Source organism: Alligator mississippiensis, chromosome 9 (genome assembly GCF_030867095.1).
Source record: "Alligator mississippiensis isolate rAllMis1 chromosome 9, rAllMis1, whole genome shotgun sequence".
NCBI classification, from domain to species: domain Eukaryota; kingdom Metazoa; phylum Chordata; order Crocodylia; family Alligatoridae; genus Alligator; species Alligator mississippiensis.
The window spans coordinates 1,450,683-1,464,593 of NC_081832.1; the positions used below are offsets into that span (position 1 = coordinate 1,450,683).

At 49.2% G+C, this 13,911-nt stretch overlaps 1 protein-coding gene across 1 annotated transcript; it reads left to right on the forward strand.

The window, feature by feature from the left end:
- Positions 1 to 2: 2 nt before the first annotated feature.
- PLAGL2 (PLAG1 like zinc finger 2) lies at positions 3 to 12,306 on the forward strand. Its single transcript, XM_059713132.1, has 3 exons — positions 3 to 72; positions 4,088 to 4,491; positions 5,137 to 12,306. Exons 2-3 carry the CDS (start codon positions 4,241 to 4,243, stop codon positions 6,356 to 6,358), a joined length of 1,473 nt encoding a protein of 490 aa, XP_059569115.1. The 5' UTR covers positions 3 to 72; positions 4,088 to 4,240; the 3' UTR covers positions 6,359 to 12,306.
- The last annotated feature ends 1,605 nt before the right edge of the window (positions 12,307 to 13,911 follow it).

Here is a 13,911-nt window from a genome sequence, read left to right on the forward strand (position 1 = left end):
CGGCGTCACTCCCACAATGCCCTGTGCCATGGGGCCGCCGCAGCCCAGCCCGGCCCGGCCCGGCGGAGCGGGGTGAGTGCGGCCCGGGGGCGGGGGCGGGGAGTCGTCTCCTTATATGGAATGGGGGCTGGTTACCTCATGGGGGGGCACTCCTCTCATATGGGAGGGGCTGGTTACCTCATGGGGGGGCACTCCTCTCATATGGGGGGGGCTGGTTACCTCATGGGGGGGGCGCTCCTCTCATATGGGGGGGGGTTGGTTACCTCATGGGGGGGGCACTCCTTTCATATGGGGGGGGGCTGGTTATCTCATGGGGGGCACTCCCCTCATGGGGGGGGCTGGTTACCTCATGGGGGGCACTCCCCTCATAATGGGGGGGCACTCCTCTCATATGGGGGGGGGCTGGTTATCTCATGGGGGGGAACTCCCCTCATAATGGGGGGGGGCTGGTTACCTCATGGGGGGCACTCCTCTCATATGGGGGGGGCTGGTTACCTCATGGGGGGGAACTCCCCTCATAATGGGGGGGGGCTGGTTCCCTCATGGGAGCACTCCCCTCATATGGGGGGGCTGGTTACCTCATGGGAGCACTCCCCTCATAGGGGGGGCTGGTTACTTCATGGGGGGCACTCCCCTCATAGGGGGGAGGGCTGGTTACCTCATGGGGGGCATTTTGGGAGAAGGGCACCTGCTCCGTCCGGCACCGGTTTGCTAAATCCACCTGATTGCTCAGCATTGTGAACTTTCGCGGGGAGACGGGCCAGGGAGGGTCCTAATCCTACAGTTTCTGCGGCGTTGAGGTGTGCGTTTGCAAGGAAAGCGTGTGGGCTCTTCCAGCGCGAATGGCCTGAAGCGGTGTGGTCTGCGAGCGCGCGGGGAGCTTGCTCCTCGCTCGCAGCCGCGCAGAACCACGGCTCGGAGCCGAGCGCATCGCTTGAGAGGAAGGTGCACCCATCAGCCGGAGGGAAGCTGTTTGCTAACGCCTCGCAGCGAGCGCTTGGCTCAGCCTGCGGAGGGGAAGGTTGACTGTCTTTCTTAGAGAAAAGGAAGAAAGAAAAAAAAAAGTTTCAGTTACTCCTTCCTTGCAGGCAGCTTTGAAACGGACGAGGATGTCAGCGCCGCTGTGCCGGGCAGGAAAGCTGCAGCCATTGCTAGCCCCGTTAAAAGGGAAGGAAACAAATACCCTGGGAAGAGATAGTAGCAGAAATGCTCCCTGCACACACAGATGGCTCTGGGTTGACAAAGACACTTCTCCTTTTCAGCAGCCAGATAACAGGGAAGGCAGATCCCCATAGTTGTGAGACACCTGCAAGCCGCCGGCTGCCACGAATCGCAGTGCTCCTAAGCACCAGGAGGAGCATGGAGGGCACTGGCCATTTCTGCTGTCCTTCTCAGACAGCATGGCACTGCATCCCATCTCCGTTGTCCCCTGGGCAGTCAGGGTCTGGTAATATTTAAGATGAATGAAAGTGAACTCTCTTTCTCAGTGCAGTTGCATACTCTTCCCCATGTCCTAGTGTTTTCCATCCTGCGTGAAGGTGCCATGGTGCGATCCTTAGCTAGGGCCCATTGTGATCTCCCTTGTTTAAAGCCTTCAGGGGTGTAGTCTGCCTTCACAGAGGGACTACTCCATGCCCTGGCCCATGGCACATCCTGCCCACATCTGGTGCTCCTGTTGGCTTGTGGGGAGGAAGTTCCTCCCTCAGAGGCCGCCGTGAAGAACGGGTTAGATGCTATTTTAAGAAGAGTTTCTCAGGCTGCTGAATTGAAAGGAGGGGTGGAGGGTATTCACTCAGCTGTGGGTTTTTGTTTTCTGGTAAGAATAAGCATTCAAATTAACCCCTTCCCAGGCAGGAGAGTATAGAGAGAAGTCTAGGAAAGTCACACAAAGACAAAAAGATGGGATGGGTAGGAGTCATGTAAGAAGCCATCTAGCAGAGCTGTCGGGAGAGCAGAGATTGATGCAAGTTTTAATTGTGTAATGGAAATGCCCCCCAAGAAGCCACAATATCCACAGATTCAAGGGATACTGCAAGAGGAGGTGTTTGCCAAGGAGCGAATGTTCAGAGAACTTGTGTCGGTGGACAAAGTCAGTAGGGCTTATCCATGACCGCAAGCCAACCGGTAGCCATCCCACTGAGACAGGAGAGAGAACATGCACAGACCACTAGGGAAACATTAAAGGGGAAGCATGCATTAGCCTCCCACAATTGTCCCTGTGACACACATGCAGAAATTCTGTCCTGAGTGTCAATTGCTGCTCCCCACACTGTATGCAAACCCAGGAGCCCCTCCATGCCCTGAGCTATAGGGTCAGGCTCTCTCTGCTTTGCTTTCTGTGTGGCACACAGTGACTTGGCTTCAACAAGACGGTGACAGTGTTCTTGGCCTGGCTTATCCAAAAGCCTGCCAGTTAGGGCATTCTTGGTTTGAGTCACTTCGGGCCGAGGGGGCCTAAAACCCAGGTAGCCTCTTGTCAGTAACTTTCCTAAAGAAGGTGGGAAGCCCTGCCTAGGTCATGGCTTAAAACAGTGGTTTTTAACCTGTGGTCCACAGACCCCTGCGAGTCCACAGACTTTGCTTGGAGGGGTCTGCAAAAGATGACTGTGGTCAATCAAAAGTGTGTGAATACCCACACTTACCATTCAAAGGGGTGTGCACCTCCATTTGAAATTTCCAAAGGGGTTCACACCTCCACTGGAATCTTTTTAGGGGTCTGCAAATGAAAAAGGTTGAAAACCACTTGTCTTCTAAACCAGAGTGAGCCAGTTGCCTTAAGTGAAGAGATGACTTTAGACCAGGGGCAGGCAACATTTTTTTGGCCAGAGTGCCAAAAAAAACACAATGTCTACCTTGGAAGGTGCCGGAGCAGCTGTTTGCAGCCTCCTAGCTGCAGCTGGCCCATGGAGCCCAGTCTGCTTGCAGCCTCCCAGCCGCCTGCTGGGAGCAGCCTGGGCTCTGTGGCTGGCAGCAGCTGCTTAGAGCCCAGGCTGGCAGTGGTGTGCCGAACAAAATGGCCTTGCGTGCCATGCTCAGCACGCGTGCCGGGGGTTGCTGACCCCTGCTTTAGACCATGGTGCCAGGCAAGAGGTTCAAGCTATAAATTCCAGTCTCAGATAGGAACTTAACTCAGGGCTGCAGTCCAGGAAGAGAGACGATTTGAGATGTACCCTGTGCTTTTCAGCATTTCCTGTTGGCTTGTGGAGATGTTCCCAGACTCAGCGTGTTAAGCATGTTGAATCTCCAATTCTAGGGACTGTTGGTACTTAACTTAGCTCTGTGGATTCCATTTTTGGAGATAGTCTTGTAACTTAGGTACAGGAACACCGTGTTGCTCACCTAAGATCCTTTGTGAAGCTTGCCTCTAGCCTTGTTCACTCAAGAACATGAGGAACTTGGGATTGTGGCCAGCTATGCAAGAAGTCCGTAGGCGAGCAATGAGCAATAACCAGAAGGGCAGATGAGGAAATACGGAGAGGGGGACTTGGATGTGGAGGTGAGGAGGGTAGTCCAAGGACAGAGCTGAGGAAAGGGTAAGCGCACAACCGTACCCATATAGCTAAGCAGCATGTTCAAAGGAGGATGCAGCAGCTGACACTGGCTCTCAGTAATTTAAGACAATGTGATGATCAGATATGTTTTTTTTCTTGGAATATTCCATCTCTAATTGAATCACAGTCATATTTAGTTCAGCGAGAAAGAGAACCAATAGGAGGGGGATGTGGGACTCCACGTGCAAAGAAGAACTTCACGTGTCCATTCAGCGCAGCACATAATGAACTGTTCTGCTAAGAATGCCCCAGCCTGTTACCCTGCTGCTCATTCATTAGATAGCTAGGTAGCAGGATTACTCGCAAATCCTGTACTCTCAGATCAGTCTGGTGTGCCAGGCAACAGGAGGTGGCACTTATTCAGAGCAAATTGTTATCCAAAAGAAATGCTAGAGGAGAAAGGAGTTTCTCGTGGGTCAGTGGATATATGTACGTGCATAAGTGTCTTCACACAGTTACTGCTTATAGCAGGCATGTGTTACTGCGCCCAGGTAGAGCAGTGCAGCGCCCTAACTCCAAGTGTCCTGCCATTTCAGATGAAGGTGTCTCTTTGTTGAAGCCATCCCACTGCAAAAAAAAAAAAAAAAAAAAAAAAGCTGCCAGCTGATGATTGTGCCAGGGCAGCACCACAGCACGACACCCGCGGGCCCAGGTTCCACTTAACATGGCTTTGCTCTACTAGGCCTGCCATGACGGCATTTTTTCCCAATGTCCCTAACTGGATTCAAGATGCAAAGCAGGAGGAGGAGGAGACAGGCTGGAAATTAGTCCCTCGGCAAAGAGGTCAAGAGGCCGAAAGTCAGGGGAAATGCCAGTGTGAACTTTCCGAGAGCTCCTTCCCCAGCGTGGACAAGCTGAAAACTCACACAGAGCAGAGACCCTACAATTGCCCTCAGCTGCACTGTGGAAAGGCCTTTGCATCCAAGTACAAACTCTACAGGTAGGTAACTACAGAGTGCCTCCTACGAACAGCCCCTCTCCCCCCTGTGGGGACAAAGGGGAAACCCAGCCACACTGGTTTTTGACAGGTTTGCTGACAAAAGGCAAAACCATTTTTACCTTGCAAAGCTGGCGAGTCCTATGTGTTACAAGCCCTTGCATTTCCTTCAGCCCCTTCCATGGGAGGAGCTCCAATTGCTCTTACTTTAGCCTTAGGGAAACCCAAGCACAGAAGTTAAGCTCACAAAGCGAAACAGTAGTAGAGCCAGGAATAGCACTCGGAACCTACTTCTGTAATTTAATCACAACCCAGGCACTCAATAGTCAGGCAGAAGGAACCAGACCTTCCATTTTGGGCTGGAAGAATTGAATTTGCTAACTAAGTTCATTAGACTGACAGGGGTGGGTGGATGGAACACAATTTGAAAAAGGTAAAAGCAGCTCATCTAGAAGCTTCATGTTAGGATTTAGTCCCGGTTTGGAGCAACAGGTTACCACAATCTAGTGTGTTTCTTCACAAGCCATCAGTAGCTTCTCCCTGGGGGACGTATATCAAACAGTCCCAAAGCTGTCTTCAGCTGCTCGTTCCTATTAGCATCCTGGGTTGAGCGTTCTAATTTTCTCCATTTTGCTTTCTTCACCAAAGGCACATGGCCACGCACTCTGCCCAGAAGCCCCACCAGTGCATGTATTGTGAGAAAATGTTTCATCGGAAGGACCACCTCCGCAATCACCTGCAGACACACGACCCCAACAAGGAAGCCCTCCACTGCCCAGAGTGCGGGAAGAACTACAACACCAAGCTTGGCTTCAGGCGACACCTGGCCATGCACGCAGCTGCCAGCGGCGATCTCAGCTGCAAAGTGTGCTTACAGACCTTTGAGAGCACTCAGGTCCTCCTGGAGCACCTCAAGGCTCATTCCCGGAGGGCGTCTGGTGGAGCAAAGGAGAAGAAGCACCCCTGTGACCACTGTGACAGGCGCTTCTACACCCGCAAAGATGTGCGAAGACACCTTGTGGTGCACACGGGCCGGAAGGACTTCTTGTGCCAGTACTGTGCCCAGAGGTTTGGGCGGAAAGACCACCTGACCAGGCACATGAAGAAGAGCCACTCCCAAGAACTGCTGAAGATCAAGACGGAGCCAGTGGACATGCTGGGTCTCCTGAGCTGCAGCTCAGCTGTGGCAATAAAAGAAGAGCTGAGTCCGGTTTTATGTATGGCATCCAGAGACATGATGAGTGGCAAGAGCTTCCCTAGCATGCTGCCCATGGGCATGTACAGTACACACCTCCAAGCCATGCCAAGCTCAGGGATGCCCCATTCTTTGGTTCCCAACTCTCTTCCAATGGGGATGAGCTATCCTCTTGAATCTTCTTCACCCATCTCCTCCCCACCACAACCTCCTCCAAAATATCAGCTTGGATCTACCTCATACTTGCCTGAGAAACTACCCAAAGCAGAGGTGGACACCTTTCTGTCAGAGCTCCCTGGCAGTCTTTCGGTCTCATCTGGAGAGCCTCAGTCCTCCTCACCTCAGCCAGCCACTCTGGATGAAGCTCTGCTTTCCAAGAGCCCAGCTAACCTTTCAGAGGCTCTCTGTGCTGCTAACATGGACTTTTCTCATCTTCTGGGCTTCCTCCCCCTAAATCTTCCTCCTTGCAACCCACCTGCATCATCAGGGGGGCTGGTCATGGGCTACTCACAGGGGGAGACCCAGCCACTGCTTACCACTTTGCAACATCAACCTCAAGAATCTTCAGGAGCTGGGGGCCCCCTGAACTTTGGCCCCCTTCATTCGTTACCCCCTGTTTTCACCTCCAGCCTGAGCACAACCACCCTGCCACGTTTTCACCAGGCGTTCCAGTAAGACGAGAGGAGCACTGATGAACAGGTCTTCCCATAACATGCTTGGATTGCCTTAAAAACGCACAACTCCTGTATCTTCCCATGAGGGCAAGGAAGCTTTTCAGAGCTGTTTCAGACAGGAGGATTCTGGTCTCCGTAGGGAGCGTCTGTCGGCTGGAACAGCAGATACGTTAGTGCATGTCCCAGTCCTGGGCAGTGAAACGATTTCACCTAATAGACTTGGGGATTTTTCCCTCATTTTTAATCTGTGAATCAGGAGCCACACTTAGCACTGGCCTTCCCCGAGATTTGGGAGCTTTGTTCCTCTTTGGGAAGGGACTGAAACTGAGGAGGAGTTGGGGCTATTTTGTCTTGGGTAGGCTCAGGCTAAGCTTTCCAAGAGTCCAGCATCCATTTCATGTTATCACACTGCAGTTCTGGTATAACTGTCAGCATTCAGAGGTGGAGCAGGCCAGTGGCTGACCCACTTCAGCAGACAGGGGAAGAGGCTGCCCTTCCCCACTACCTCCATCCCATCACCTTCACCGCTTACTCCACTTTGCAGCAGTGTTAATCAGCAACAAAACAGTTTACATGATGAATTGAGACACATCACCTCGTTTCCTTTGCAGAGCTGTTAGACTAGTTTTATTCCAATGAACTTTGTTTACGCAACAGGTATCGTTTTCCATCATTACAACAGTAGGCACCAGCAAGCCTAGGTTTGTATCTGGTGCAGCTAGAACACTGTTTACATGAGAAAGTCAGGTTGCACTGATTTCTCTTCACTTGTCACATTTTTCCCCCGTGGGGAAATAAACTGACTTTGGACTACTTCAGGCGGTGCCATTGTACATGGCAGCTTATTGCATGTTCTCTGACTATGCATAGGAGTCAGTAGGATGGAGCAGCTTACACACCTCAGCTCAGTTTTGTGCTGAACAAACAGAGCCCTTTAAAAGAAAGAAAAACAGGCCCATCATTCACATCCCAGATCTATGTTGAAAACCAAAGTATGTGAAAAAGCAAGGTTGACCGCCTGTGGCCTACAACACCAGATGCTGTCAGAGGGGAGCCATCTGTGTGCCTCTGCTCTAGGGGTTAGCCAAGGAGATGAAGGATGAGGTGTGAGGCAGCATCTTTTTCTGGCTGACACCTAAAGCAGTCTCAAGCAGTGACAGGTATTGGCTTCCCTAGTGGAGCAATGGCATCCAGGAGTCAGGAGAAAAGACAATTGGTTCCAGTGGTGTTAACATTTGGTCGCTGTCTTTGACCTGTTTCCTCCAACACTAATAGTCTGAACAGGTAGCTAAGGTTCTGGGGCTACAGCCTCCCTTCCTCTTCTCCAGCCTGAAGCAATGGGCCTTTTCTGTTCCTTCTTTCTCCAACCATACCTCCTGAACGGGGTCCACTTCTCTTGCAGCCCTGCTGATAGCAGACAGGTTAAACAGAAGGCAGTAGACTCCCAATGCCATTAACGATACATCTCCTGTTTACATGTCTGTTCTCATGGGATCGGGCACTCCTACGCAAGCTTAGTAATCCATGACCTTAGGCATGTTCAGTCCAGTTACATTTTAGCACATATCTGTGGAGATAAAATGCAGTTCTTCATACCTCAGTATGTAGGAACGTCATAGGCCAAGAGAAGCCAGGGAGTCTTGTCTATCAGTATAGATCTTTCAACCCAGGAAGTACAAATCTACCTCTATCCTGTTATGTCACTCTACAAATGAAGCCAATCACTGTCTCCACACCTTCCTTCCTTCCTTCTCCAAGAACGTATACACCTCCATCAGTTAATGCACGTTATTTGTCTTTAGCCATGTGTCTTCTAATCCCTGTTTAAGTTACTTCTACTTCATGAGTTCATGGGCACATCCCTTCCTCCACCTCACTGAAGTATTTATTAAATGGTTGAGTGATTTCCTACCCATTTGGGGATCCATTCATACAAAGCATCACAACAGAAAGGTGTTGACATTTTAGCTTAGTCAGTGACACTGCGGATGCTACTTCCATTCACATCCCTGTAAATTTTAAGTCTTATTTACCTCAACAGTATCCTGTGGCAATGAATCCCCTGGGTTGAAAGCAGTTCTTACTTTTATCCATTTTTAAATGTTGCCTTCAGATTCCAGTTAGTGCCTTCTTACGCTTTTAAATGAAGAAAGGGTTAATCAATGAGTTGAGTTACCCATTTTTATTAAATACCTCAGTCATATCTCCTTGCTCTTCTCTATTTCATTCAGCAAGTCTCACTCTCTGTTACATGAGTCCGATTCCTGCCTCTAGGTTCCTTTTTGAATTTTTCTTTACCTTTTTTAAATGCAGACAAAAATAGACAGACAGGGAATCAAGCTTGCTCCTTTATTCAAGGTGAGAAAGCATCAGATTTCTGCAGTCCCGTAGTATTTTTCCCTCTTCTCTGTCTTTCTAACATCCTGCCTTGTGCCTTAAGCAGATGTCTTGTTGAAATGTCATCAGCAATAGCCCTGTCTGAAAGCAGACACCCTTCCACTTACAACATAAATAGCTTCCCCTGTATTTGCACACTTCACATGCTTCCAATGGCTGTTCTAGCGAGTAATCTTACAAGTACATCCATAAAGTTCAAACCAACCTGAGGAAATACAGAAATGAGAAGCCAATCCAGAACTCTCACCAAGTGTTTGCACTGAAATCTGGTTGGATGTTTCTGTTTTTGGCAGTATGAATTGCAGGTGATTTGTTTGCATATAGAAAATTATTCATAAGCTTGCAGTCATGTATATGCAGTGAATTAATCATGAGCAATCTACAGAGCAAAACTTTTTCACTGGTGTTATTTTTGAATGTGATTTCTTGGAGAAATCATGAACTGCTGGGGCAACTAACTGGGAAGCTAAATCCACTACGAATTATTTGCTTAACTCAAACAAAGTGTTTTAACAAGCCAATTCAAGTGGCCTTAGATAAGAGTTTTTTGCTAGGAGCAATTGCATAGCAAATGTAGTGCTAAATTTACCACACTGCAAGGATGACCTCTGTGCTACAGCCCAAGAAGCCTTGTTATCTCTATATGACAGCTGTGCTTATAACTCCCACTCAAGGACCACAGCCCCATTAGACTCAGTCCAGAATGGGCAGGCTGTTCCTTCCTCTAAAAAAAATACTTTCTAGGCTTACAGCTGATGGCTGGGGCAGTGTTAGAGCCAGTCTTATTAGATTATTAATGTTTGATGACGAGGGATAGAAGGGTTTAATACAGAGACCCGTGCTCGATCTTGTTGCCTTCAGTGGAGAGGAGGTCAGACACTGTTGGCGCACAGGTATTTTAATGTATTGCAAGTGTTGCAAATGCCAGTGTGGATGCAGAACTTATGCAAACAGACAGAGGAAGGAGGTAATAAAATGAGGTACAGCCAGGACAAGTGGAAGGTAAACCACGTGGGAGAAAGCTCAAAAATAAACATTGGGTGGAAGGGAGACCTTTGGAAAGCAGAATCGTGAAAGAGGGACAGAGCAAGAGAGGACAGTAAATAAGATGTGTATTTATGGTTTTGGAAGACAGCCAGAAAAAGCCTCGTGCAATTTTAGACAGGATAAGCAAATCACCAGCTCAGAGGCAGAATCTCACTTGACTGATAAGCGCTCATCTGTACTAAACAATACAGAAATGGAGGTATAGCATACATCCCTGTATCATACCCATTTAATAAACAGGGAAAATAATGCAGAGAGAATTTAAAGATGAGTAGCCTGCTCAGTGACACAACCCATGCATCAGCCCCGACTCCACCATCTCCCAGCACATGGTATTCATTACTGCGCAGAGCAGCATGGAGAAAAGCAACTAAAATGAAGAGCTGGCTTGAGAGGTACAGTTAAGGAAGAGAGATGAATAGAAGCACACCTAATAGACTTGCCCCCTGGGGCACATGTCTAAGTATCCAAGAAACGCAAATAGCCAAGACGGAAGACAGAGGGTGGGCCAAAGGGATAAGGGGGAGAAACTAGAGAAAGGAAAGTAGGTTGGAGGAAAGAAAGGGTGAGACCCGAGAATGCTAGCAAACCAGAAGGGGAACGTCCCAGTGGAAGCCAAGATATTTCAGACTAGACTGGCTCAAGCATTAGCTAATGCAGTCAGGAATAACCAAGTACTACCATTGAACTGAGCTACCTAACCCAATTGCTCCTTCCCCATCTCAGATTTCTAGACCTGCATGAGTATCACGTAGATCTTTCCCCAGGTGGTTCAGAACCTCGTACTGTGCGAGGAGCAATACCTTCCATTTGTCTGCACTGAACTTCACCTGCCACCACTGTATCCACTTACCAGGTTTGGCCCGGTCCTCCTGGGAAGTCTCACAGCATTGCCATGTTTGGCTTTGAATAATGTTGGGAAACAACTTTTTCTTGATCCTGCTTATATTTGGGAGCAGATATGCAAGGTTTAGTGTTGCATACCTGCCTGCAAGCTATGCAGTATCATTCCTTCCCACCAGTCCCCATCCCCCCCTCCCCAAGCATTCATTCACACAATGGCTTGGAAATCATTTCTGAATTACGCTCTCTCAGCACGCAGAAAGAGAAACCAACAGAAATGCCTGGGAAGGCCCAAGACAGTTTAGAGAAAGCAGAACCCAGCCTCGCTAAATTCGTTTTCATTTCAGGGGTCGTGCCAACCCTCATAGTGAAGAAGCCAGCTGATTTTAAGAGTTCCCCACCCTTCTGCTTTCTTGCTGCTCAGCATATCCACTGTGCCCTACTCCGAACGTACTGTCCAGTCCGAACCGTCAGGGCCTATTGCAGAAGTGCTGAGGTGGTCAAGGGAGGGCTCTACAAACCTTCCCGCAGTGCAGGAATAGCTGCAACACGTGTCACTCAGCAAGTGAGGCCTAGCTGATTTGAGTGCCCAGCTGCAAAGACCTCATTTGGCATCTGCCCCAGCAAATGCAGTTCCCCAGGCACTTCTCTGTTACATTTCGAGGTAAGGTAACAACTTCGCCAGCCCGCCCTGCTCCAAGACGCAGCTGTGACCGGCCTGCAGACCCGCAAGGCTGGCAAAGAGCTGACATTCAGATTCTCGCTGCGTGCGCTCAGGCCTGCATGGCAGATCTGCTCGCTTTTGCTGGAAGCCTTTTGTCTTGAGCTTACCAATTTCCCTTCCCCTACTTTGCGCCTTGATTTTTTTTTCCTTAGTTTTCCCTAATATCTAGGACCTGTTGTTTAGAAACTTATTGTAACATTTGTATCAATATTTTACCTTAACGAGAATATTTAACTAAGAAGATCTGCCTTAGTGTTTGGTCTGAAATCTGGATGGTGGCAAGAGGGGTAGTGCAGAGAACTTCTGGAAGCCATCCAGGTTCACCCCGAAGTATCAAGCTCTGAATCTGCTGCTGGAGGAAAAGCAACAGTGGCCTTCACAGCTAGGGCAGAGTCTGTTTGAGAGCCTTCTCTGTCAGGGATGGACCCCGGCTCCCGCGGGGCAAGTTCTGCCCTCAGGTTCCCACCGCCTATCTGGTAGTGCTGGAGCCCGCAGGGTCTCTTGCTGAGGGCAGCATTTGCCCCCCGAGGCCGGGAGCACCCCAAGGAGAAGCAGTGTGGAACTTCTCAGCCTGGTAGAAGGGAGACAGCATGGATGCAGCTCACTTCCTCTTCCATGCTGTAAGTTAAGGACATCCATTCCTACCTCCCTCCCTACAGTTCTAGCCGTTAAGGCCAACCACTTCCCCTCCTTAAAGCTGGACTATTTTTCTTAAAGAAACTTTCTAGCACTTTTATACACAGTGAATAACCTCTTTTTATTGGAGTATTTTTGGGGCTTTATATAAAACAAGGTTTTTAAATTGTAAAAAATATTAAGTGCCATTAGGAAATGTACAGCTCATCTCTTGTTAAATTAGCTTTTCCACTGTCTTACAGAACTAAGTCCAAATTGAAAGGTTTTTATAATGAAGTTGTTTATTAAAAGCATTTGACGAACCGTCTGTCCTGAGCTTCTCGGGGGGGGGGTGCACCTTTAATCGTGGCTCTTATGAACATGGAGGTGAAAGGGCAACTCTTTTGCACGCGTGTGTGTACTTGCACGCCAAGCTCTGTTTTATTTTATGCCAAGGAGGGGATAATAGCACACCACCTTTTGGAGACTTCCCCCGTAAAGCCCTGATGGCTGGATTACAACAGTCACTGCTGGTTTTGAGACAAGCAACTTCCTGGGTTACCAGAGCTATTTTCCTGACAGAAGCAAGCAACATTCCCATTTATTTTCAAGGAGGCACCCTAGCTCCTGCTCTTAAGGGGACCCAGCTGCTTGATACCAGATGAGCCGTACCACAGGACTTGCTTGCAATGCAACGCCAGAATCAGACTGGGGGAGACGAGAACATACTTAAGTCGTGCAGTCACACTTCAATCTCAAACCACGCTGTGATGCCCAGTAACATCAGCCACGCATTTATAGCACAGAAACTGTAATACCACTAAAAAAATCCCTCTAGACAGAATGGTCGTAACACTTGGGTTTATTAGGATGGCTTGGTGGGGGTGGTACGATGAACGGATAGAGAGAGGACCCTCCCTGGAGGGCACCTGCTGCAGGTTTTACACTAGGGATCGAGTTGGCAGAGAGAGAGAGGCATCTGTATTATTGCCCAGTGGGAATCTCCTTCGGGAATTCGGCAGCAGGTCACCAGGCTGATAAGTACCACCCTAGATGCCAGTCGCCACAGAACAACGAGGTCCCGGTGCACTGCAAATGCTGAAGCTTCACCATGCCCATGCCTTGGGCATCGCTCTCAGTTTACACAGCTAGAGCCAGAGGCTCTGGGCAGCTTCAGTACCCTGCACAATTCCATAAAGCGCCTTGTCTCTTCAGAGACTAAAGCCATTTGCATTTCAAAGCACTAGCATCGGCTCTGCCCAGACACAAAACAGCAAGGACCAGGTGGAAAGAACCACGCGTTCTCTTCCAAATCTTCAGGATAGCCAGCTACCACAGCCCAAACAGGCATTTTGTAGGATGAACGACACTGCTTTACCTAGAATGAAAGCGGCATTTGCCAGACGTGGGCGAGGGATGCCCAGCAAGGCATTTCCCATCCAGCATGCCAAGGCGGCCTGCACGCTGCTGGGTTAGTTAGCAGCACTCTTCCATAGTCTCCCTCCCATTTTAAGCAACAACTAGGAAGTTTCAACACAACGAAAACATTTCCTGCTTCAGCTCAACCCTTTAAAAAATTCATCTTGGCTACTGGAGATCAATCAGTTATAAGTTACAGCAAAGTGGGAATACTTAAAACCTCCCCAAAGCCTGGTTCCAGTGACTATTATTAATTAGTAGCCAGACTAATGGATTAATTAGTTGAACTTGAGGAAAGCTAGAAGTCAGAGCCACCTACTGACACACCACCAACCCACGCAACTGAATTCATCTCTGCATAAGGCGGGTACAAGCCTCTTACCTTTGCAGGGAGGAAGGGACGCATGCCGTTCAGCTCAGGTCAGCCTGCCCTCGTTACACAGGCAACAGCAAATCACTGCTCCAAACTAGGTCAGTCTGCAACAAGCCTTGGAAAGCTTGAATTGAAC

What these genes read in the sequence shown, in the direction of transcription:
- PLAGL2 (XM_059713132.1), top strand. Translation starts at nt 4,241, where the DNA reads ATGACGGCATTTTTTCCCAATGTCCCTAACTGGATTCAAGATGCAAAG. An exon ending in TCCAAGTACAAACTCTACAG is followed by an intron (nt 4,492 to 5,136) that starts GTAGGTAACTAC and finishes TCTTCACCAAAG; the next exon opens with GCACATGGCCACGCACTCTG.